We start from the raw sequence: 25,852 nt of genomic DNA, 5'->3' as shown, positions 1-25,852 counted from the left end.
TATGACTCGTGGACTTCAGCTCCCTGAATTCCTGAGCCAGCCAACTCTGGGAGTTGAAGTCCACGAGTCATAAAAGAGCCAAGGTTGCCTACCCCTGGTCTAATCTCACGGTTAGAAAGGTAACAACTGCCTCCTCACCATCTGACTCCAACTCCTGGTCTCCAATAACCTTTCCCGGTGCTCCACCTCGCCACCCTGACCCCCCAATTTGCCCATTTGCAACTTTCCAATCGGGTCTTCATTTACCGATCTGCAACCTCCGGGTTCAAAGCCCACCTCCCCGCCCCTCCCCCACACACCCGTGCTCCGGGTCTGCCTTTTCGCTCTTCTCCCCCTCCCGGGTCGCGATTCCTCGTGCCCGGCCTTCCTTCCCCTCCCGCCAAAGCCCCTCCCCCGCATCTCTGGCAAGCGCCTATATCCTGACCTGCAGGTTGCACAAACGGTCCCTTACCAGCCGGCTCGCCCGCTCCCTTCCACACACACCCCCCACCCGCCCTCAGCTCTCGGCTTTTTCTCGAGGACGGCTCGCTCGGCCCACTTTCTCTCTCGACGGCTTCCAGCCGCTAAAGCCACCACCACCACTCCCGCGCGCGCGCCGCTCTTTCTCCAGTACCTCAGGGGAAGCGGCTGGGCTTGGCCCGCCTGCCCTGCCTTGACCCAGAGCCGGGATCTTTCCCAGCCAGGTCCACATCTGGGCCGGAATCCTTTAATGTTGAGGGGCAATCGCTGCGCCTCAGGAGGCCCCTTTCTCAGAAGGCAGCGCGCGCCCGCCCGCCCGCCTTTCTCTCCCCGCGTCCCAGACACCAGCTGCTGACCCCGGTTCTCTGCCCTCCACGTCTCCTGGCCGGCGAGCTTCAGACGAGCCGCCCGTCCGCCTCTGTCTCTCTCCCTCCTCCTCCTCTTCGCCCCTCGCCTAGCCAGGCCAGCCCGCTCTACGCTCGCCCCTGGGCGGCATCTGGTGGCCCCCTTCTCAGCCCTGCCCGCTCCGCTTTCCTGCCGTCCCGCCGCGGGGGCGGGGGGGGGAGGCAGCGGCCTCTCCGCCTCCTCCCTCGCCTGCAGCGCGCCCGGCGGCGGCGGCGGCGGCAGCGGCGGCGCCCAGAGCCCGTGAGGCGCGGATCGCCAGCTCCGAGGGACGCCCGATGGTGCCGCGCGGCGACGGCGGCGGCGGCGGGGGAGGAGGTGCCAGGCGCCTTCTGCTGCTGGCGCTGCGCTCGCCCTCGCGGAGCCTGCGCCTCTGGCTGCTGCTGCTGCTGCTCCTGGCGGCGCTCGGGCACGCCTGGACCTACCGCGAGGAACCTGAGGAGAGCGACAGGTGGGTGGCAGGGAGGGGCCCAGCCGCGCCCGCGGTTTTTTTTCCTTTTCCTTTTTCTTTTTCCTTTTCGTTTTTCCCCCCCCCTCCCCTTCGCTTTGCCCCGCGCCTGGTTTTCCAGCCCCCGCTGCGCCGCTTCCGACGCTCCTTCGGCCACTCAGCCGCCCTGTCTCTCTCTTTCTGTCCGCCTCGCAGGGAAGTGTGTTCCGAGAGCAAAGTGGCCACCACCAAATACCCGTGTTTGAAGCCCGGCGGAGAACTCAGCACCTGCTTCAGGTGAGTGGCGCGCTGCCGCGCTCTCGCGCCTTCGCCCTCACGGGGACTGGGGTGTCTGTGTGGGGGTGGGGTGGGGGGGTGGGAATGGCAGCTTCTCGTAAGAGCCCAGGTTGGAGCAGACAGGCCAGCCTCGGAGCCAGCCGTCAGCTCGAAAGGCGCGGGACGCCGGGGCCGTTGCGGAGTTTGAAAGGGGGACTTCCGAACCCGTCGGCCGAAGGGTTGCCCTTGCCTTGTAGTAACGAGAGATACCCAGCAAAAGCCTTATCCCAGGGGTCTTCAAACTTGGCCCTTTGATGACTGGTGGACTTCAACTCCCAGAATTCCTCAGCCAGGCGTGCCTGGCTGAGGAATTCTGGGAGTTGAAGTCCACCAGTCATCAAAGGGCCAAGTTTGAAGACCCCTGCCTTATCCGATTCAGAGGAAGGGCAGCTGCTCGCTTTGGCTCCAGCCTCAGCCAAAGATGGGAAAGGAGAGCAGAGGCAAGAAAGAGAAATAGACGGCTTAGTCCTCCGTTTAGGAGAAAGTTATGGATCACGAACGAAGGCGACTACACGCGTGTCCCCAGGATAACGTGGCAGGATCCAAACTGGGTCCCCGTCACTGGGACCAAAGGTTTTGTCTTCTGAGCTTTGGGACTGGTGCTGGAGCCCCGTCCTCAGGGAACTTATTCAGGGAACATAACTTTCGGTCCTTATGGATCTTTGAGGAATTCAGAGCCTGACCCTGTCTGCTCCCATCATCCCGGCATGGATGGGAAACAACCAGTGGGTTCTTTTCTTCAGTTCTTGGAACCCTTCCTCACTTGCCCTTAACCTTGGTGCCATTTGGGAATCTCATTTTTCTGAGAAAGGCTTAAAGCTTCCTAAACCGCACAGGTGTTTCGTTAATGTTTTATTTTGACCATCTCAAGTTACATGCAACTGCTAGAGTTCATCAAGGTTGAGGCAGAGAGCAAGATAGTGGTTGGGGATAGGAACAGCAGCGTTCCTGCCATATAGCTTTTGTTGACTCTTGGGTGAGAGAGAACAACTAACTCAACAGGTGAAGAAATGCACGGCTTCAATGTGTTTCTGGATGCAGGCGATACTTGTTAAGTTCTCTGATTTGAACCCAAGGTTGCCTATTGTTCATCCTGACTTCAAACAACTGTGAAGCTGGCAGTGAGCAGTTACAGATGGGCAGGTGGAGGATTAAACTGCAAGAGCTTTGAGTGCCTGAATTTGCTTCTCATTTGCCCATTGCGTGCTTTTGTATACAGCTCTCCAGTTAGCACTTGGGTGGTGATCACTGTTTCCTTCCAGGGTTCATTCTGTCTTGAAGTTATAAATTGGACCTAACCTGAAAGCTGTGCTAAGGCATTTCGCAGATAAGCTTGTTCATTTTATCCTGAAATGAAAGTCCCCTCATTTATTATCTTCTCTCCACCCTCACAATAGTTTTACATAGAAGTGCATGTAATATTCCCACGCACAAGGGGAAAAGTCTTTTGATGTTTGAGAAGGCAAGCTGTTCGACCTTTGTATATTTCTGATTACAGCTGATTATCAGAAGCTCCTATGAGCCTGGCCACTGATTACTCAGTATAATTAAAACATGAAATCCTAGAGATGTTTTCTGCACTGTCACATGAGCCAGGCAAAAGACACGTCTGCTTTAAAGTGTTACAAATGGATGCTACGTTCACACTCCCATGTGCTCTGAACCATTCTTTTTGCAAGAGAATCTAAAGTCCTGTGCAATCCCGGCACGCTTTTATATCAGAACTACAAATTTTATTTCTTTTTGTTTGATAATTTTTGATTTTTTTTAAAAAAAATCACAGATAAGGCTCGTAAAAGATACCTCCTTTTTTCTTTGAAGTTTAACATAGAAAAATCAAGATATATGGGAAAATCCACAATCACTTCTATTCAGAACCCTGTAACCTGATCTACCATTGGGTTTTTTGGAAGGTAATTAATTCTGCTATTGATAGTCTTTTTGGTCTTGGTTTTGAAGTGTTTTCCAATGACTCTGAAAATAGCTAGGAAACACAAACCAAAACTTCTTGAATATTCATTAAGTCTTACCGAAATCTGTTTCTTTAATGAAAATGATGACGATCTAGTTTACATTTTAACTGATTTTGTTTCCATGTAGGTTCTGTACTCCTTAAGTATAGTCAAAACATTTTAATTTGTATTTAAAATTCAAATTATGAATCATAGCAATGGATTTGTCAATAGCTTCCTGCCAACTTGCTAGCAATCCCTGTTCTTGCCTAATGTATGCTTATTGTATTCAGAATTACAGAATGTGCTCGTAGCTAAAGGTTAGTGCTGTTGCTTTACTATTTACAAAATTTACCAGTATCTATAGTGTTGAAAATCTAACCGCTATAGTTTAGGGTTATTCTCTCTTGGTATTGAGAAGAACGTCCTGGGAGAGGAGGAAGGCAGAGACTTTATTACAGCTTTTTTAATACATGGGAACCAATATTTCCCTTCAGCATAGAAGTTGTGTTTTAATTACAGTATAGCAATGCCTGAACCAATGGTTAAGGGACGCGGTGGCTCAGTGGGTTAGGACACTGAGCTTGTCGATCAGAAGGTCGGCAGTTTGGCAGGTCGAATCCCGAGTGCCGCGTAACAGAGTGAGCGCCTGTTACTCGTCCCAGCTTCTGCCAACCTAGCAGTTCGAAAGCATGTAAAAATGCAAGTAGAAAAATAGGGACCGCTACGGTGGGAAGGTAACAGCGCTCCATGCGCCTCTGGCGTCTAGTCATGCCGGCCACATGACCACGGAGACGTCCTCGGACAAGCGCTGGCTCTTCGGCTTTGAAACGGAGATGAGCACCAGCCCCTAGAGTCGGAAACGACTAGCACGCATGTGCGGGGGAACCTTTACCTTTACCTTGGTTAAGCTCTGATAATCCACAAACCACCGATAATCCATGAGGATCCATGACAAGGGTCTTCAGCCTTCTTGTATTCACCAGTGGTGACCTGGTCTTTGCCCACTTGCCATATCAATATGTTCACTACCATTCGGCTGTCTTCTTGCCAGCTGCATCCTGATGTTCACCACCACTCACTTCTTTTGATGCCGTAGAACTCTCGATGTTAAATGAATTCCAGGTCCCTGAAAGGGTCAGTCTACGGAGCTTGTGGATTGGTGGTGCTCAACTGGGCATTTTCTTTGTTCCTTTCTGGAGGCTGTGAGACAGCATTGCTTACAGGGAAGGATAATAGTGGAATAGTAATTGTTTTCTTTATTGTGTGCTAATATCTTAGTACCAACTATAGAATAAAACAGCAATTGATACAATAACATAACATGTTGGGGATTTCATGGAAATGGATTCCGTGAGTTGATGCAAGATACATTTGTAAGATGTTAGTCCTTTTATCTACGGTCTTATTTATACAGTAATCCTGATTTAGAGTTGTCTAATTTAGAATTCTCTTGGTTTAGTGACATTTAGCAACTGTTTCAAGTTACAACACTGATAACAAAGTACTGTCATCAACCTGTCCTCACATTTATGACCTTTGCAGGTCTCTGAAGCAAAGGAAAGCTGAAATAAGATCAATAAGCAGTTTCACTTAGTGACTGCTTCACTCAATGATAGCTATCAGTCGCAATTGTGATGGCTAAATAAGGACTACTGCATTTGTGTTTAATTGATTATTAATTAATTATTAATTATTGTTTTAGATTTGTTTTAATGTTCTTTTTCTTATACACTGTCCAGAGACCCGCTTATGAGAAGGGCAGCTAGATAAATTTGCCAAATAAATAAAACACAATACTACAATTGATAATATAATATAAAACAAGGATACTCTAAATTAAAAGTCCAGGACAATATAATACTGCAGAATAATATTAAGCTCTATTCTTTCAAATGAACATTTATTTTAAAGCAATTGTATATGAAATAAAATAAGACAATATTAAATAAATCATACATATTAAAATATAAAAAATAACTTTGAGAACTCTAATACAAAGTAACAATTCATTACTTGCCATCACTCTTCTGCTGCAAAACCGTCTATCTTGTATAAATCAAAGACCGTCAGCTGTTTATACATAATATTTTTTTCAGTTTGATACATTCATGCTGGGTTTGAATTACTAATTTGTGAAAATGTTTCACTAACAGGAAACCTCATTGAAACAAACAAGTTAAGTACAACTTAGTAATGCTAAAATTCAGAGCACAAATCAAGGGCAGTTCCTAACTTGAGTACACTAAGCGGAATTTTGATCTCATGAAAGCACAAATAAGAAATATGATTGTGAGTATCTAAACATGGCCTTTCAAGTGGGCTATAGATCCTCGCACCTCTGTGTACATTTTATTATATGAAGATTTATTATTAATTTGTTTATTTTTTAAAAAAGTCATACTCTTCCTTCATATTTAGAACATTATTCCTCCGGGACCTAGATTGGTCTTTACTTTCTGGCCTTTAGGAAGGGCCTGAAGACTTGACTTTGTCATCTTGCCTAAAGATAGTGGTAGTGTAGAGTCTGTGAAAGACTATATTGTTGGTAAATTTGCATTATATTCTGGCAGATTATGTTTTTAATAGTTTTTCGCAATAGTTTTTAATGTGTCGCAATGGTTTTTCTTTTGTTGTAATGTTTTTAATGTGTTGTAATGGTTTTCATTGTGTGTTTTGGTTTGCTTGTTTGTTTGTTGTTTGTTGTATTTTTGTCTGTTTTCATTCATTCCATTCAATTCATATGTTGCCCATTTTGCTCTAAAGCAACTCAAGATAAGAACCACAGTGTAAAACATTAAAACAATAATGTGATAAATGTTTACATTCTATTAACGAAAATACCTAAGGAAGAAACCAATGTACAACAGGGTGGAGACAGAGTCTCAGTCTTAACTTTGTGAGCCTTGTATGTGAAGCAATTTTTTTTAAAAAAAAGTCTCTGAGCATTTTACAGAGTAAAATATTCCCCAGATCCTAATTCCCACTGGCCTAATAAAATATCTTCAAAACAAAATCCTAGATCAGTAGATGAATGGCCATTAAAAATTAGTGGGTTTCGCAACACCCAGTGGTGAGAGGCCAGATGGGCTATTCCAGAACATCAAGGCCAACGCTCATGCTGTTGAGAAGATGCAAACTCCAAGCAGACCCTCTGGATGATGTTACAAGTTGTGCCAAATCATTTTTGAGGAGAACATCCCCCAATGCAGGTAGTCCTTGACTTACAACAGTTCGTTTAGTGACCATTCAAAGTTGCAATGGCACTGAAAAAAGTGACTTATGAGTGTTCTTCACCCGACCGCTGCAGCATCCGCATGGTCGCATGATCAAAAATCAGACATTTGGCAACTGACTTATATTTATGACATTTGCAGTGTCCTAGGTCATGTGATCACCTTTTACAACCTTTGGAAGAGCAAAGTCAGTGGGGAAGCCAGAGTTACTTAACAACTGTATTACTAACTTAACTACCACAGTGATTTACTTAACAACTTTGGCTAGAAAGGTGGTAAAATGGGACAAAACTCACTTAACAACTGTCTTGCTTAGCAACAGAAATTTTGGGCCCAGCTGTGGTTGTAAGTCAAGGACTACTTGCATTGATAATAATGTCAAATAAAGCCATGAGTGTGGGTTCATAAATCAATTTGAATTCTTATTCAAAAATTTGGATTAAATTTTCGTATACAAAATTTAGTTTAAAAGGCCCTGCTGGATAGGATAGAAAAGCATACACAAGTGCAATCGTAATTATTTTATTTATTTATATTCTTTAATGGAGAGGATGTTTGTTTAACTGAGCGAGCTGCACATTTTTCCAAACGTTCATTTTGTGGTCTATGATTGTTGGAAATATTGGCCTAGGCAATTATTGTAGAACTTATTCTAAGAGCAAATTGGTGTTTCTTTTTTTCAAGTTGGACATGATTCAAGTGTTTGCAAGACAGAATTGATATGAATATTGAAATAATGTGAATGTTTTCTGGCACTGTAGAAATAGTTGCCATATAAAGATAGCATAGCCATTTTCTCATACATTTTGTCTTCTATTAGCCAAGTGGGTATTGTGTAATATACAAAAGCACTGCTTGCAGATTTTGTGGTTACACAATGCATCATTTTAGCGTGCCATTCTCTTTTAAGTGAAAGCCTATGAAATATCACCTTGGAAATGGAAGATTTTGTAAGTGATTTACTTTATATAGAATTCTGATATTCTGCAGATAGTAGCATTGAAAGACCAATAATTTTATTATCAATAAAATCAATCAGAATAGAGCTGGAATGGACCTTGCAGGTCTTCTAGTCCTGAGGTCCCCAACCCCCGGTCCATGGACCAGTACCAGTCCATGGCATGCCAGCAACCGGTCTGCGCAAACAAGCAAAGCCCCATCCACGGGATGCAGGCAGCACACAAAACAACACATCCTCCAATCCACAGAAAAACCTCTCTCCACGGAACTGGTCCCTGGTGCCCAAAAGGTTGTGGACCTCTGTTCTAGTCCAACCCCCTGTGCAAGCAGGATATCCTATACCCTTTCAGTCTCTTCTTTAAAACCTCCAGTGATGAAGCACCCACAACTTCTGAAGGCAAGCTGTTCCACTGGTTAATTTTCCTCACTGTTAGGAAGTTTCTCCTTAATTCCAGGTTGCTTCTCTCTTGGATTAGGTAAAATGGATTAGATGAAAAGTGTTCCTGGTTCCATGCACAAACCATTTCAGCTATGAAACAGCCACATTCAGCTGGCCATTCCACGTGGATTCAGCTGGTCTGGTCTGCAAGGAATATAAATCCTTCCAATCCCCACCATCCTGTCAGAACTGAAGAAGCTTCCCCGATGAGAACTGTAACGTCTTCAAAGAAAGACAAGCAACTCCAATTGCCTTTTGGGGGAAAAAAACATCTTTGGGATGCTTGCCTTTATTAAATATAAAGTCTCCTCTAAGGTGAGCTTGATTCTGGCTGACAGCATATGCACTTCCAGGTAGATTTCTTGGCAACTGTACAAGTGGCTTGACATTGCCTTCTTCCAGTATTTTCTTCCGCTTTTCAAATTTGCATATATTTATTCAAATAACAAGATTCAACTCTACTTAACACCACTTAAATTGGTTGTTTGGAGTTCAACCAAGCTTAAATAACTGATATTACCTTCTATGACTTATATTGTTTGCAGAATTCAAACCTTAACTCTTGAATATTTCTAAAGGTTAATAATTCAAAATTTATTTTGAAATGAAAATTTAAACATTTATAGCACAAAAGAATAATGCCGCATAGCAATATAATAAGGTAAAGTTAGGGCAAAAAGGGGAAAAAGTGATGAGGCAGATTATACTTCTTGTTAACATATAATGGGTGGGCTTCAAGGTAAACTAAAAAACAATTTGAGAAAAAGCATGCTAACTATTAAAAGAGTTTGGATATGCAAATTATGTAGCTGAATCATAATCAGAAAAGTATGCATGTGTTTTTCCTTGGAATACAGCCATAAGCTTGAAGGGCTTCCATATAAAATCTAAGCATAGTACATTTGAAACATAGTGCATTGGCTATGTAAAAGTGTGAAATTGCTGAGACATTTCTGCTGTGATTATACTATCGTTGTATCAACAATACATACTTGGTGTATCTGCTAGGGTCTGCATTATGTTGTTATGACACCAGAAGGCTTGTGAGATGTGCAACTATTGTGGTTTGTATGAAGTGGCTTTCAAGGGAAATATTCTCTTGGTGCTGAAGTCAGAAGATAATGAGTGTCTTTCGAGACACAGTGTGTCAAAAGCAGCTGATTATCCTACATATGTAAACATTTGCTATAAGCTGCAGGCTAGTCAAGAAGATGTATTGCGGGATTTAATGGTTCCAGGCTGTTTATAAAAATTGTTAACTAGACCCAGGCAGACAGCAGTGATTAACACTGAAAGGGTCTGACGTTTTCCTTAATAAATACTTTGCCCCCTGTTGGCATTCAAAGCTGGTTTGGTGCAGCCAAATGAAACTGATAATTTCTTGTGCTGCTGGTGCACCTGATGGAAGCATTTCCTTTTCGACTTTATGGCACCAAACCACTCTCATTGTATGCTTATTATCTGTAGATCCCCTTATCTGCAACTTTTTCAGCCTCTGCATAAGGAAGGGGTACATGAAAGATTCCCAAACTGAAATCTGACTATTAATTTGACTTTGTGGCTATAGTTCAGCAATGCTGTACAGTATGTGGATATATGAGAAAATGATGTACATAACCTTGGCATTAGTAGAAGTTTCCTCTTGTACAACAATTTACATTGCTAAAGAAGCAAATTTTCCTGATTTGAAAATTGATTTTTTTTAAAAAAGGGGGCCTGTAGAGCAAGCTTTGGCAAGAATCTCTGATCCTACAGGCATGATTGCCAGCAACAGAAAGGAGTCAATTATGTGAGCAAATAAATTTACATATCCTTAAGCTCCTAGGGCAACTAAGGAATTTAGTCAAGCCAAATAGAAAAACATTTTCAGCTGAAATTTGGGATAACTTTCAGTAAAGGTCCATTTAGAAAAAAAGTCAGGAAAAAGAAAAGGGTTAAAAACTATGCTGGAAATGTAACCAACAAGAAGGAACATTTTATAATGCTTGGTGGATGTATAAAAAAGTTAGAAAAATTTGGAATCAATTATATACAATAATAGAAAGATTTTAAAGACTCAGATACAACTGAAACCACAGATATTTTTTTTTTGGCATTGATGGATAAGCAGCTGGAAAAAAAATATATGCAACTTTGTTTTCATATATGATGACCGCTGTGAGATTAGTATATTCACAAAGGTGGAAAGATTCAAATTTACCCACAATGGAGGAATGGGTGGTCATGGTACATGGTTTTGAGGATTAGAATATAAATGATAGATTACAGAAAAAATGTAAACAATGCTGTAACAATAGAGTAAGTGGTTATTTTATATTTATACTTATAACTGCTGTAAAATAAAATCAGAAGTCACGTCATTACAATTCTTTTTTATTTTATTTTTGCACTCTTTTCTTCTTTCTCTCATTTTCCCCCCTACTTTCATACTACGTATTAGTTCCGATTCATTCTTACTCTGTATTTAAATTTTTAATAAAATGTTATTTAAAAAGGAAAAGAGAAAGAGTGTACATTTGTTTTTGGAGAAATGCAGCTACTCTTCAACTTATGACTGTAATGGACCGGTTCATTACATGTGATCTCCTTGCTTAATGACCCCGTTAAATTTCATTTTGTTAGATAACGACCAATGTTCAAGTCTGCCAGCTTGGTGTCGTCTGCAAATTTGATGAGTTTCCTATCTATCCCATCATCCAAATCATAGAAGTCAAAGACTCTTATCTGTATTTGTAAAATACTGCATTATTTATTTATTTATTTATTTATTATTTGGATTTATATACCGCCCCTCTCCCGAAGGACTTGGGGCGGTGTACAGGGCAATTAAAACACTATATACAACACATAATATACAAAAATTAAAATAAATTAAACCAAGTAGCCCTAAACAATAAAACACGTTCTAAAATGTAAAATTTAAAATTTAAAATCTAAAATCCCAGTCTCTCAGTCCAGGATAAATGACCTTGTTTATTAGATAGGGTAAGGTAGCTATCTTAGATCACAAATGCTGGGGTTGGTAAGATCTAGGCAGGAGTAGGTAACCTTGGCTCTTTTATGACTCGTGGACTTCAACTTCCTGCTGGCTCAGGAATTCTGGGTGTTGTAGTCCATGAGTCATAAAAGAGCCAAGGTTGCCTACCCCTGATCTAGAACATTCAGTAGTTGCCAGGTGTTTGTGCTGAGCTGTTTTCATCTTTCTGAACAAGGGCTCTGAAGTTGACGATTCTTGCTTACTGCAGATTTTCTATTTATTGGTCTTAGTTATTGCCTCCTCCTGGTGTCTCATCTTGTTGCCCAGGTGGTACAACCTGATATTATAATATTTACACTGCAGAATAATAAACAGGAACAAAGTACTGAGGCAGTGATGGTGATGTGTTGAAAGAGTTAGTACCGTAAAGGATACTATATGATTAATTCTATCCCTTCTGAGCCAGACATGGACAATCTGTGGTCTTCCATAACTTCTCATTAGCCATGCTGGTGATCAGCAACCTCTGTTCCCCACCCCTCCCTAATTAATTTGTGCTGAGGGAGAGAGGATGTTGTCCAACAATGAAATAAGATTTACATCCCACTTTATCTTCAGCATGTTCACAATTTCTCATGCAGATTCCATTAACTCAGTGCTGTTTTGATGTGATGTCAACTCTTACACTGGCTGGGATGATAGAAATGTGTCTAATATATTTGAAGGATGTTGTATTGGGAAATCCTGTACGGATGCATTCAAATGAATTGGAATGGAACAGTTTGAGACAGCACTTAATTTTTTTCAGGAAATTTTGGATAACTGCCTACTTAAAGATTAGATATTTGTCCTATTTGTTAAGGATCTGTGGGTACTAGTGTGTGTGTGTGTGTAGATAGATAGATAGATAGATAGATAGATAGATAGATAGATAGATAGATAGATAGATAGAAATATATAGATATAGATATAGATAGAAATATATAGATATAGATAGATAGATAGATAGATAGATAGATAGATAGATAGATAGATAGATAGATAGATAGATAGATAGATATAGAGAAATAGTGGCTTCAGATGCTTTACAGCTCAGTGGAGTGGATCCAGAGAAGAAAACTGCCTCATTGAATGATCTACAAAAATCCAGTAGTTTTCAGTGTTTCTTTATTTCCATCTTAAATAAAAAGAAATGTCTACTATTTATCTGACACTGGTTGTTAAACAAAATGTTATTATTTGTTCTTCTGAGTATTTCTGCAAAGGCCAGCTCATCTTTCTCACCAAATTATACTACCATATTACTTTCATTTGGATGACACAAACTGGCTATAAAAGATTAGGAAAGAAAACTCTTTTTCTCCCACCCCTCCTGTCTCCTTTGGTTGGTTTGGAGATGCAGAACCTCTGGTAGATGCAAGTCCTTCCTTGACTGGGAGGTTCAGGGTTTTTCTAGACGCAACAGAAATCTCTGTACTTTCTCTGCCTTCTTACCAGTTAGCTAAATGATAAACAGGTTTGACAGAAACAAGAGATGGAAGTTGTTGCTGAAATCACTCTGGACCATGTGTCTGCTGGAGGCCACAATTTTCTGTGGAAGAAAGACTTCCAGGAATGTCAGGGAAGTGAGAAGAAGATAAGCAGAGGCAGCTGCAATTTTGCAACAAAGAAAGGAACAAGTAAAGAGGTAGCAGTCCAGTAGCCAGAAAAGGGATCTGTAGAGAACGAAGCAAAGGCAGAATGCTGGAGGAGAAAAAAAAATTAAGACAAAAAGGAATTGAAAGTTAACAGGAAGGTAGTTAAAGAGCCCATCACCCATTTTGGCAGAGATAATGTCTTGATTTATAGGGTGCTCTTTGTATGTCTCAAACAATAAGCTGTGAAAGTAGCATACAAGATTCAGATACAAAGCTAAAAACAAGTACTGAAATACTCTGTAAATATGTCAGTAAATGAACAGGAATTAGTCTGGAGATTAAGAAGTGAGATTGAATAGACACTGACTGGAATATTAAGGTTTAGGGGTTTTTTGTTAATAAACTGAAGTATAACTTTGGTAACTGTTGACCAATAATCAAACTCCTAGTAGGGCAAAGACAACCTTACACATCATTTGACTCGTGTGTCTACAATCCCAAACAAACTCGTGACATTCTTATAATATTAGGCAGCACTTCTTGGAATGTCCACACAATATGACCGCAGCTTTTCTTCAAAGAGTGTGACATTGCTAGGAGCATATGGAACATTTTAAATGATAAAGAAATCAGAAGATCTTCATGACTATTTTGAATGATCAGTAAATTAAATGAAACCCTCCTGTGCTCTTCCAATTTTTAAGAGGTGGGGGGAGTGACATTTAGCTGGACTTCATATGTGGTTTTCATTCAAAGTGTCATGGATCTGCCTCCATTTGCTTCCAGCAGTGTCTGGGGCAAAATTATTTTTTTTATCCCTAATTACTATTGCTTTTTCCCCTCTTATCCTCTTTGTGGGCATTTAAGGAGAGATGTTCCTCTTTGTACATAGCTTTCTCAAGTGCTTGTAAATCCTACCAACTATAGCTTTCTGATAAAAATCTAAAAAAGGCACGTGCATAGGATTACATTGTTTAAACAGGCTCAATAGGAAACTCCATCTGTCTATGCAAGATGATTTGAACAATGGTGCCCCATAAAGTGCAATTTAAAAACCATCTCAATTTTTCATATTTGGGTTTCAGTTATCTCCATTTTGCTGGGGCTAAGCCATTCCACTGACTCAAGTGGTTTGTGGATTGCAGCCAAATGAAAACATATGGAAGGAAATTACTGGATGATTACATCTACCAGTATCTATGCGGTATTGTCTTGTTTTGGCATACGGTACAGTACAAGATTGTGATGTACCATGTAATCAAAAGATTTCCCATAATATCCATAAATTTTAAGGTGGGTGGTAGCATGGCCACATCCTATTCCTCGACAGTAAGCTGGTGTGAGTAATTCATTCAATAGTTAACAAATTAAAAACCGAGGACAACATAGTGTGATTTTTCCAAGGCCACCCAGCAAAATCCTTGGCTAGGTTCTGATTTGAACTTGAGTCAAGAGCCAATATAAACTTTTTTTTTCATTTATTTAGGGATTGTTTTTGTAAACTGCCAAACCAGTGGTCTGATTCTTTGAATGGCAATGGGGCAAATTGTTTAGTTTGATTTTCTGCAGATCTACTTAGAAATAAGCACTGAGTTCAGTTGGACTCTTCCATGAAAGTATGCTACAGAACAAAGTTATATGGCTTTATTTCAAAATAAGTTCCATTGCCTTTCTGGAGCCTGTACTCATGTGTGTTTGTGTTTGCGCTTATTGGGGTAAGTGAGTCCCCTGAAATGTCAGCGTTTATTGCATTGCATGCCTCTCAACCGTTGGGGCATGGTTTTCAGAAATCCTAAGAGGCCCAAGCATTTTCAGCTTGAGGGGCTCCTATAACTTTATAATAAAAATAAATTAATGACACATGAAAACTAAATGAGGCTCTAGCAGAGCGACCCTATGCTTCCTAACTTATTCCTTTTATTGGCTACCTGGCAAAGTTTCTGTGTGCCACCCAAGAACTCTTAAGGAATGAGGCTTAGAGCTGCGGGGTCTGTATGGGGAAGAGCAGGATCCAGCTCAGCCCTGGTAAGACGGAGTGGCTGTGATTTTGAGGCTCCCTGCATGCAGAGGCTTTTCATCGTCATCCCTGAAATGGGGGTAGCATTGTCGTGCAACAGCTGTTGCACAATTTGGGGGTCTTTCTGGACTCATGGCTCCTGCTTGGAGAACAGGTTGGCAGCTTGGCAACAAAAGCCGCTGCACAGTTGTGTCAGTTTCTGGATTGGGAAGCCCTACCCACAAAAACTCATGTCTTAGTCGCCTCTCAACAAGATTACTGTAACACATTCAATGTGGGGCTGCCCTTGAAGATTATTCAGAAGTTGCAATGTGGAATGCAGGGACATAGACAGTTTTGGAGATTTCATGATTAACTCATGTGTGACACTCTGCTCTGAAAACAGCACTGGTTCCAATTCATAACACTGGTTGTCATGTATAAAGCTCCAGGGACTAGGATACTTGCAGGACTATCTGTTTCTGGGAGTTTTTGGTTGCCTCATCAAAACGGGCAGGACTGACACACTCCAAGTTCCTTCCTCAGGTAATCTCATCTTGTGGGAACTAGGAATTGTTTTAGACACAGTCAGTATGCTTTTTCTGTCATAAGGCCTGCCTTATGGAACAGCACCCCCAATGATCCAGATGGCCCTGAGCATTCTGGGTTTTTGCAATGTTTTCTGGGCTTGGACTGGGAAGTTAAACCAGTCAAGTTGGTGGATTTGGATTTGTTTGCCTGGTCGTGAAGGATTAAAACCGGTTTATTTTAGACCCAGTCATATGTTATGATATTATTATTATTATTATTATTATTATTATTATTATTATTATTATTATTATTATTATTATTATTATTATTATTATTATTATTACTACTACTACTACTACTACTACTACTACTACTATTACTATTTGGTTTCTATCTAGTAATATGCTTTGATTTTAAACTTTCGTGCACCATCCAGATTTATTGTTGTAAGATGAAATGGCTGTATAAACTGTTTAAATAAATAATTAAGCCACTACCTTGTTGACTCCGACTGGGATTATTGGCTAAATTGGATTAAGTCTGGAAAGGAGTCTGCAAAAACTCCCAGGGATGTAGGAAAGATTGGGAATTTGGGGAAAAAAACCAGAAGAAGACGAGCCATCTCTATACCACAACTAAGAAAACTGCACAGAGACTTTTCTGTTATTGTTACAGAGAAAAAAGTGGATTGTCAACCTAGCACGCATATGTGCTATAACTGAAATAACGATAAGGCATATTAAAATCAAACAAATTGTTCATAAGAGCTAATCTTTTGAAACAAGCTTGTTCTATTTAAGACTCCTTTCTTTCTTTCTTTCTTTCTTTCTTTCTTTCTTTCTTTCTTTCTTTCTTTCTTTCTTTCTTTCTTTCTTTCTTTCTTTCTTTCTTTCTTTCTTGTAGCTGCCATATGTGCTATAACTGAAATAACAATAAGGCATATTAAAATCAAACAAATTGTTCATAAGAGCTAATCTTTTGAAACAAGCTTGTTCTATTTAAGACTTCTTTCTTTCTTTCTTTCTTTCTTTCTTTCTTTCTTTCTTTCTTTCTTTCTTTCTTTCTTTCTTTCTTTCTTTCTTTCTTTCTTTCTTTCTTTCTTTCTTTCTTTCTTTCTTTCTTTCTTTCTTTCTTTCTTTCTTTCTTTCTTTCTTTCTTTCTTTCTTTCTTTCTTGTAGCTGCCCATCTTATAGCCAAATCTTGGCAGCTCCCAATCAAAAGTTAAAATAACATATAAAACCATATTAAGACTATAAATCTTAAACACATTAAAACATTAAAAACAACCAACAAAAACCTTTGGCCAAGTCAAACTCCTCTGACCTGCAGTTATCTAATCTAATCTTATCCCAGCTCTTGGGGGGAAAGGCAGATCTTCAAAGCTTTATGGAAGGCTAAGAGGGTAGAAACCTATCAAACGTCAGGGGGGGCAGGGTGTTCTATAGGGCAGGGGCTGCCACGGAAAAGCATAGTTGCTTGCTCCCATCAGATGGCAATATTTAGGGAAAGGGACTAGGAGCATGACCACTCTATCTGTCCTGGTAGGATGGGCAGATGTCCTTAGGGAAAGATAGTCCTACAGATAACCAAGCCCTGTGCCATATGGGGCTTTAAAGCTTGTCCTTTTTAGAAGATTTTGTTGTTGTTGTTGAAATACTTGCTGTAGCTTCAGATAGTAACTGTAATAGAAGTCAAGACTCCATAGTGGCAAGAACTAAGTAATTAGATTTAATAGAAAAGAATATATGTAACTCAACTGTGGAATCCTTGGTGCTCCCTCAGCCTGATTGTTTGCTTGCAGGCATTTCATTACCCAACTAGGTAATATCATCAGCGCTAGTGAGTGTGGGATTCCCTCCCTGTTTATATACAGAGGCTTGCCCTGCCAGTGTGTGTGAGGGGGGGGTATGGGTTTTTTTCATTTGTAGTTCCTTCATTAGGGTATTGTTTTTTGCTTTATTGTTTGTCTGGTGTTTATCTCTTTCCCCACCTTTTTGGGGTTTTAGTAACTAGAGAGGATGAATTCTGGTCTTTTTATTTCCTTCCTAGCTTTTTTATTGTCTGTTTAAATGCTGTGTAAATGTGGTTTATCTTTATATGTCTATTAATGGCTGATTTGTCTGAATGCCAAACTTCCAGGAATTCCTTAGCTCAGAGAGTACCAAGGACTCCACAACAAGATTTAAATTCAACTTTCAACTACTTGGAATTGGATTTCATGTTCTTGTATTTCTTGAAACTGAAGTTGTAAGCAAAGATATTTCAGTTGATATGAGGAAGAGCTAACCCTTGAAAACATCTTGATTGTATTTATAATTATTGTTGTGTGGTGTGTATGTATGCGTGTATGTGAGGTGGTGGGGAAGAAATGGATAATCTGGCTTGGCTTACTTTTTACTTTTTGTTGTTAATGATGCTTTTTATTTTTACAAGAACACTAAAACATCTGTTGAATTATAGCTGAACTCTAGCAGCATCTTTTTTCTGGAGGAAGTCTCTTCTTCATGGTGCACATTTAAACTGTCTGTTTCTTAAGTAAATAAAGTAGCATGTAAACAAGACCTAAATGCATAAAAATGAATTTTTAATCAACGTGCAAGATGCATCTTTACTATGGCTGAGTGCATAACAATAATTTAATATCATGTACATCGTCAACATCATTGGGATCAGTTTGGTGTAGTGGTTAAGGTGCTGGTTTAAAACCAGGACCCTGAGAGTTTTACTTAGCTAGGCATGAAAGCCATCAGGATGACTTTGGGCCAGTCGCTATCTGTCAGCCCAAACTTTTCCCCATTTTTCTGTCATTATTTTAAAAGCAATAAAAGAACAAAGGTAAAGGTAAAGGTTTTCCCTGTCCAGTCACGTCTGACTCTAGATGGTGGTGCTTTCTTAGCCGAGGCAGCCAGTGTTGTCCAAGGACATTTTCATGATCGTGTGGCCAGCATGACTATACCGTATGCTGAAGCTCATGGAATGCTGTTACCTTCCCACTGAAATGGTACCCATTTATCCAGTGCTTTTTTTGTAAAAGAAAAAGGTGCCAGAACTCACACATGTCATACAACCCTCCTTGCCTACCCTACAAGGTTCCATCCAAAAAAGGTGCCGGAACTCCGTTCTGAGCGTTCTATGAGAAAAAAAGCCCTGCATTTATCTATTCACATTTGCATGCTTTCAAACTGTTCGGTGAGCAGGAGCTGGGGCAAGTAACAGGAGCTCACTCTGTCTCAAACCCAGGCTGTCACCTTTCTAGCTGACAAGCTCAGTGTCTCTTACTGCTGAGCCATTGCACCCCCATTAAAGGAATAGATTAAAAATAAATAAATTGTAAACACTAATACAAGCTAAACCTAGAGAAAAAGAAGAGAATAGAAAAAAAGAATTAAAAAGTGCAGGAAAAAAAAGAAAAAGAAAAGAAAGAATACAATAAAGAAAAAGAATAGAATATATAAGAATATACAGAGGTAACTTCCAACCTTTGCAACAAGTATAGACAAATTTAGTAACTCTAAACAAACAAACAAATCAAATGTGAATAATTTTATTTACAAGGAATCTTGAAATGGCTGGCAGGAAGATCAAAGAATCATATGGAAGTGATATAAGCTCTGTGCAGACCATCTTAGGCAAATGGCTGTCCGGTCTTCTTTGGAAAACCTTCATGATGGAGCACCTACAGCAGGGGTAGGCAACTTTGGTTCTTTTATGACTCGTGGACTATGCTGGCTCAGGAATTCTGGGAATTGAAGTCCACGAGTCATAAAAGAGCCAAGGTTGCCTACCCCTGACCTACAGCTTCAAAAGGCAAATTGTTTCTTTGCTTAATTGTTCTTACAGTCTGGAAATTCTTCTTATTTCAAATTTTGGATCACTTACTATAATGCTTCCATTAATTGGTTCTTGTCTTACTGTGAGTACTCTGTACGATAAATTCACACCCCTGTCCATACAGTGGAAGATTAGCGTTCTTCTTCCTGTAGGGTAAACATATCCAGTTCCTTTAACCACTCTTCATAGAATTTAGTCTCCAACCCCATTATCATCTCTGTTGTTCGTCTCTACTTCATTCCCCCTGAAATAGCATCGTTGTGTTTCATGCATTATCTCTAAATAGGGTACTTTCAAGATAAGTCACTTGATCCTGTGTTTAATTGAGCAATAGGCGCAACACAATGTACTGTTTATTTACATTATGAGTATGAATGAAAAGTAAATTTAAAAAGCAGAGAAAACGTGGCCTTCCTCTTAGTTATATTGTGGCATATTGCTTTTTAAGGATCAAAAAACACACAACTTATTACACTACTCTGAAAATTATATGGATTGGAGAAGGCTAATAGCAAAACAATACTTTCATTGAAAGCACTTATTAAAATCCAATAAAGATGCTATTATCTTCAATAGGAAGGGTTTTTTTCAGCCAAGCCATATAATTATGTGCTGAGATATATTATGTGGAAATAGCACACAACCTATTTTTATAATGGCATGTTCTGGCAGCTGATGAGAAAATGAAAGATCCTTTTTAAAAATAAAAAAAATTAAAGCAGCGGCAAAAGTGAGATGTGATACAATCTTGTTACGGGCCCAAACACAACAACAGAGTTTCCTTCAATCAGTTCTGCTCTTGTTCTTCGACCAAGGTGCTGTGTGTTACTCATTAAGGGGAATAATTTATCTGTGCAAAGAATGGGATTTCTGAGAAGGAACTTGTATGGTTCAGAAACTTCATTTGTTAAGATACAAATTTTAAGGCATAACTCATATTTTCTTGCTAATTGGTGCATATGTAGTCAGTCACTAGGAATGCTGTGCTTTCACTTATGAAAAATTAGAGGCTTAGCGTTCAGTGACAAAGGCTGAATATAACTTGAATTTGAAAACCTATCTTAGAGCTCAGACTCTGTTTTCAATGTACAGGTAGTCCTTGACTTATGACCAAAATTGAGCCCAAAATTTATGCTGCTGTGCAGGACAGTTGTTAGCTGGGTTTTGCCCCATTTTACGACTTTTCTTGCCACAGATGTGATGTGAATCATTGCAGTTGTGTTAAGTTAGTAACATGGTTGTTATCCGGCTTAAGTAAGTATGCACTTGCAGCAGCAGAGCCTTCCCAGTAAGAGACCGTGCAGTCCTGAGCTGGATGGGGAGTGAGGAAGAATAGAATAACAGAGTTAGAAGAGACCTTGGAGGTCATCTAGTCCAACCCCCTGCTCAAGAAGGAGACCCTATACCATTTATGAAAAGTGGCTCTTGAAAGTGTCCAGTGATGAAGCACCCACAACCTCTGGAGGCAAGCCTGTTCCAAGAAGTTTAAGAGGTTCAGGGTGGCCACATCCCAGAATCTATCGGAATATATTTAGTAATTTAGTAGGTTATAGCTTTAATATGGCAAGATTCTTCCCATTGGGTACAAGCAAATAAAGAATTGAACTCAACTGGATCTCACTGCTTCATCTCTGGATTTGGGTTTGGTATCCAACATGCTTGATAGGATCTGCTTATACATACACACAGATGCATTTTGAGATGATCAGCCAATGTTTCAGAACTCTGGTTAGACTAATGGGGATGTTCTGCTTTATACTGTACCAAGTTAGTGAACTAGATTTGCACGTGTGTTCGACTTATGACCACAGTTGAGCCCAAAATTTCTGTTGCTAAGTGAAACAGTTGTTAAGTGAATTTTACCCCATGTTACAATCTTTCTTGCCACAGTTGTTAAGTGAATCACTGCACTTGGTAAGTTAGTAACATGGTTGTTAAGTGAAGCTGGCTTCCCCATTGACATTGCTTGTCAAAAGGTCACAAAAGGGGATCACGTGACTGCAACCGACATGAATATGAGTCAGTTGCCAAGTGTGTGAATTTTGATCACATGGGAATGCTGCAGCAGTCATAAGGGTGAAAAACAGTCTTAAAGTCGTTTTTTTCAGTGCAGTTGCAACTTTGAATGGTCACTAAATGAACTGTTGTAAGTCGAGGACCCTGAATTGACTTAGGAACCTGGTTTCTTTTCATGCAATACTGTAAAAAATAACTCAGTTTAGGGATCATATTCAATTTCCCTTGCTTTACTTTGCTCACTTGCTCTCGTGGGGAGAAGTTTTGAAACCAAAAGGCTACGTGCCTTTTTCAAAGCTATCCGTGCATTTTTGTAAATAATCAAAGGCAATTTTTATAATCCTGAAACAAAAAGTAAAATTGAATTGTATATTAAAAAGCTGCCTTTTCCTGGTCATAATATTCAGCCTTGTGTTTTTCACTCTTAACTATAGCAGGTGTTCCAGTTTTGAGGAACTAAATTCCATGAGGGTTATGGCATCTTTGAAAACAGAATTTAATGTCTTTTACTATGCAGGAAATTACTTAGGTTTTTATCTTAATTGTTTGAACATTAGGGGTTGCAATAGAAGTACTCTTACGTACTCTATTCCAACCATGAAAAAGAAAAATTAACAAGATAAGATCACGATAAATCTACATTCAGAGCAGAAACATACTGTTTCTTTTAGGGTTGCTAATTTAAAAAGCACATTTTTGGAAATCCTTCTTTTCTTTTGTTGACTGCTGTTGCTACAGAACATACTGTAGTGATTTGAAAGACCCTTAGTGGGTCACACTAATCCTCCGTCAATTTATTTGCTTATTTATTTCATCTGTATTCTCTAATATCACATGGATTCTTGACAGTTCACACAATACTAGTAGCAGTTATCATGAATCATCCATGCTAACTAACGTTAATAAATTATAGACAAAACCAAACAATATTACAATATTTTACACAGTATATGTAATATATAAAGGTAAAGGTTCCCCCGCACATGCGTGCTAGTCGTTTCCAACTCTAGGGGCCGGTGCTCATCTCCGTTTTAAAGCCAAAGAGCCAGCGCTTGTCCGAGGACGTCTCCGTGGTCATGTGGCCGGCATGACTAGACGCCAAAGGCGCACAGAACGCTGTTACCTTCCCACCGTAGTGGTCCCTATTTTTCTACTTGCATTTTTACGTGCTTTCGAACTGCTAGGTTGGCAGAAGCTGGGACGAGTAACAGGCGCTTACTCTGTTACGTGGCAGTCGGGATTTGACCCGCCAAACTGCCGACCATCTGATCGACAAGCTCAGTGTCCTAACCCACTGAGCCACCGCGTCCCTATATGTAATATATAGCACTCCCTATATATGTGTCTGTGTTATACAGAGCCATGCATTGTATCTATGTAGAAATAATAAACTGGGAAATAGATTACTGCAGAATAAAATTGAGCAAATGAATTCTTCTTACTGAAGTCAGAGGTGTATCTTAGTATATAAATACTGGATATAAATATAAATATATATAAATATATATAAATATATAAATACTGGAGTTGCAGAACCTGTGCATTTTGGATAAATAAAAGAGGTGGAGCAGCTTTGTGTACTGAAAGGGAAGAGGTTGCTGGGCTGGAGGAACTGATATTCTGAGAAATGCAAAAAAAAAGGCATCATGGATTACATTTTATTTTACGTATAATAAGAAAGAGCTTTAATAATTGTTGCATTAGTGCCAAGATAGCATCCTAAGTTGCTATAAATTTTAAGTTTGCATGATATTGAATTCATAGGATCTGTAAACTTTCTAGGAAGAAGATAATATAATTTATACTTCTGCACTTGTTCACACACTACGGGTGTTACGATTAGTAGTGGGAGTGAGTGATGAATATAATTTTGGCAATTCCTTTGCAAGCTCAGCTGGTAGGAATTAAATGGGATAATTCATCTGTCAGCCTCGACAGTGAACAAAACATGTACAAAGTTTTTTTAACCCTACTTTTCCTTACACTAATAATACCAGTTTCTGAATTCATAAATTATGGGAAAAGACCAGCGCTCTAAAACTGGTATGTAGCCCAATCAATAAAAGGAAGGGGGGGGGGAAAGGCAACTAGATCAACTTTCAGCCAGGTGTTTCCGATTATCAGCCTCTAAGAATGATTGGTTATTGAACATTGACCAGAAAAACTATTAGGCCTCTTCCTTTTTGTAAAACAATTTTTTTAAAAAATAATAATCCTCCTCCTCTTTTTCCTGAACTATTGGAGCAAGTAAATAGGGAGGAGAATATATTGGACAAATTTTTAAAAAGTTTAATGTTAATAGCAGCACCAGCAACAGGAAATGGTTTATGTTTAAAGTTATTCCGAGGCTTGATGGGGTATTTTATTCCTAAATCAATGCCTTCCATGTGCAGTTTGTTCAGGTTTTCAGAACGCTGCAGCTTACTCTTCAGTTCTGTTACATGGAAAATGAAATTACAATTTAAGTTACAAGTAAGAATTACGAATACTGAGGGGGAGTTCCCTTATTGATTAGTGAGACTGTTTCTGAAATGACCTTTCTATTTCTGAGGAAAAAAAGCTTCTTTTCTTTCGTGATCTCTTTCTTTAACTAATCTTACATTACATTAAGCCAGACCAAATTAACTAATAATCTGAGCTCTGTTTCTAAACTCCATTTAGGGAATTTTGCAAATGAGGCTGCTTGTTCTCCAACAAAACTGTGATCTTCACCGGTTGTAGAGAAATATGGAAATGACCTTGAAGAAAATACACGTAGTCCTTGACTTATGACCATAATTGAGCTCAAAATTTCTGTTGCTAAGTGAAACAGTTAAGTGAATTTTACCCCATTTTACAGTCTTTCTTGCCACAGTTGCATCACTGCAGTAGTTAAGTTAGTAACACGGTTGTTAAGTGAATCTGGCTTCCCCATTGACTTTGCTTGTCAGAAGATTGCAAAAGGGGATCACGTGACCCTGCAACTGTCGTACGTATGAACCAGTAGCTAAGCATTTGAATGTTGATCGTATGACCATTGGATGTTGCAAATGACTGTAAGTGTGCAAAAGAACGGTTGTAAGTCGAGGATTACCTGTATGAGATAGCAGTGAGAAGCATTTTAACTTAGCTTTGAAAAAATAGGAAGGGATGAGGGAAAAAAAAATCCAGATTCGCTTTCATTGACTGTCTTTAGTTTAGGAGGGAGGGAAAGAGAAGGGTGATGAGGTTTTCATTATCCCATTATTATAACCTATATGAATAGAACTGTAAATATTTACTTGCTTGTTTCCTGATCTGGTCTGCCTCCAAGGGCTGATACCCGTCTCTTTGAAAGAGCTTGGAATATAAGCAGTGCTATTGGCAGAAGTTGTTGCTTTTTGTCAGCCTGACCAAAGCACTGTCAAGCTTTATCTCTTTCATACATGTACAAAGTCACACCTACAGATGGTATGAAGGTTATGTTGCAACGCTGCAGGGCTGCATTTGTTATTTTGCCTCCTTTTGCCCCATCTGCAGATATTGCTTAGAACAGAGGCTCTCAAACTTGGCCACTTTTAAGACTTGTGGACTTCAACTCCCAGAATTCCCCAGCCTACTGGCTGGGGAATTCTGGGAATTGAAGTCCACAAGTCTTAAAGTGGCCAAGTTTGAGGACCCCCGGCTTAGGCTAAAATTGAGGAAAGGTTAGATTGGGGAATAAAGATACAGGTAGTCCTCAACTTACAACCACTATTGAGTCCAAAATTTCTGTTGCTAAGCGAGATAGTTGTTAAGTGAATTTTGCCTCTTTTTACGATCTTCCTCTTTAGTTCTAAGTTGGATCAACCTTGATTACTTTCCGTCCATGGCTTCTTATCCTGCCTTCAGGTGCTTCGGAGAACAGCTTGACATCCTCCCCCGCCCTCCCTCTTAGAATAGTACAAATTCTATTATTCAGACTATTAGTGGGATTAGTGTAATATCATTACTGAATTGGAAAATAAACCTGCTTTCGTCAACTTGAAAAAATATATGCTATTGTCTTATAATAGGTGTTTTAATGAAAAAAGTTGATTTAAAGAATATTGCCTTTGATAGAGAAGGTGTTAAAAGCCATTTGCTGAAAATTAAATAGAAAATGGCTGGAGAGCAAATTGCTGTCTGAAACGTGAACTGAAGATTTAACAGGTCAACTGATCTTGAAAGTAATCTGTAACCCATCAACGTTCTCTCAAAGCAGCCCTGAGTGAAGGTGGTTCATTAAGCTTGACTCAAAAGATTGAATACCTTCAGATTAGGGCAAAGTGCTCCTGAAGGACGGACAGAGAAGTGTAGAGAGATGAAAGACAGAAGTCCCATGGAAGTAAAGAAATAGAAGCCCCAAAACTAATTTGCTCCAGAAGAATACATAGTATGAAAAAAGAGAGAGAGAGAGAAGTGGAGCTGGGAAGGAAGGGGGGGGAAAGTGGTAATGCCTCAGTTGCATTAATATGACCAAAAAAAAGCCTTTGTATTTCACTGCAGGAATTTATCATGTTGGGACATAAGTAACTCTCTAGGGCCGTGGTGGCGAACCTATGGCACGCACGCCACAGGTGGCACGCAGAGCCCTCTCTGTGGGCACGCACGCCGTCATCCTAGTCCTAGGCCTTCAAGCTGGGTTTTATAAAACCTTTTCGCTTTAGGCCTCTG

At 39.9% G+C, this 25,852-nt stretch overlaps 1 protein-coding gene across 2 annotated transcripts in view; it reads left to right on the top strand.

Moving 5' to 3' along the window:
• Positions 1-881: 881 nt before the first annotated feature.
• Positions 882-25,852, top strand: part of CCBE1 (collagen and calcium binding EGF domains 1) — a 173,721-nt gene continuing 148,750 nt past the window's right edge. For both annotated transcript variants that reach the window (XM_081319338.1, XM_081319337.1), the window contains exons 1-2: positions 882-1,312; positions 1,505-1,585. In XM_081319338.1, coding sequence (XP_081175464.1) covers positions 1,140-1,312; positions 1,505-1,585 — 254 coding nt within the window. In that variant the 5' untranslated portion in view covers positions 882-1,139. The remainder of the gene's footprint in view (positions 1,313-1,504; positions 1,586-25,852) is intronic.

The sequence above is a fragment of the Vipera berus genome (assembly GCF_964194415.1).
Source record: "Vipera berus genome assembly, chromosome: 2".
Lineage (NCBI taxonomy): Eukaryota > Metazoa > Chordata > Lepidosauria > Squamata > Viperidae > Vipera > Vipera berus.
This window is presented reverse-complemented; position numbering and strand designations above follow the sequence as displayed.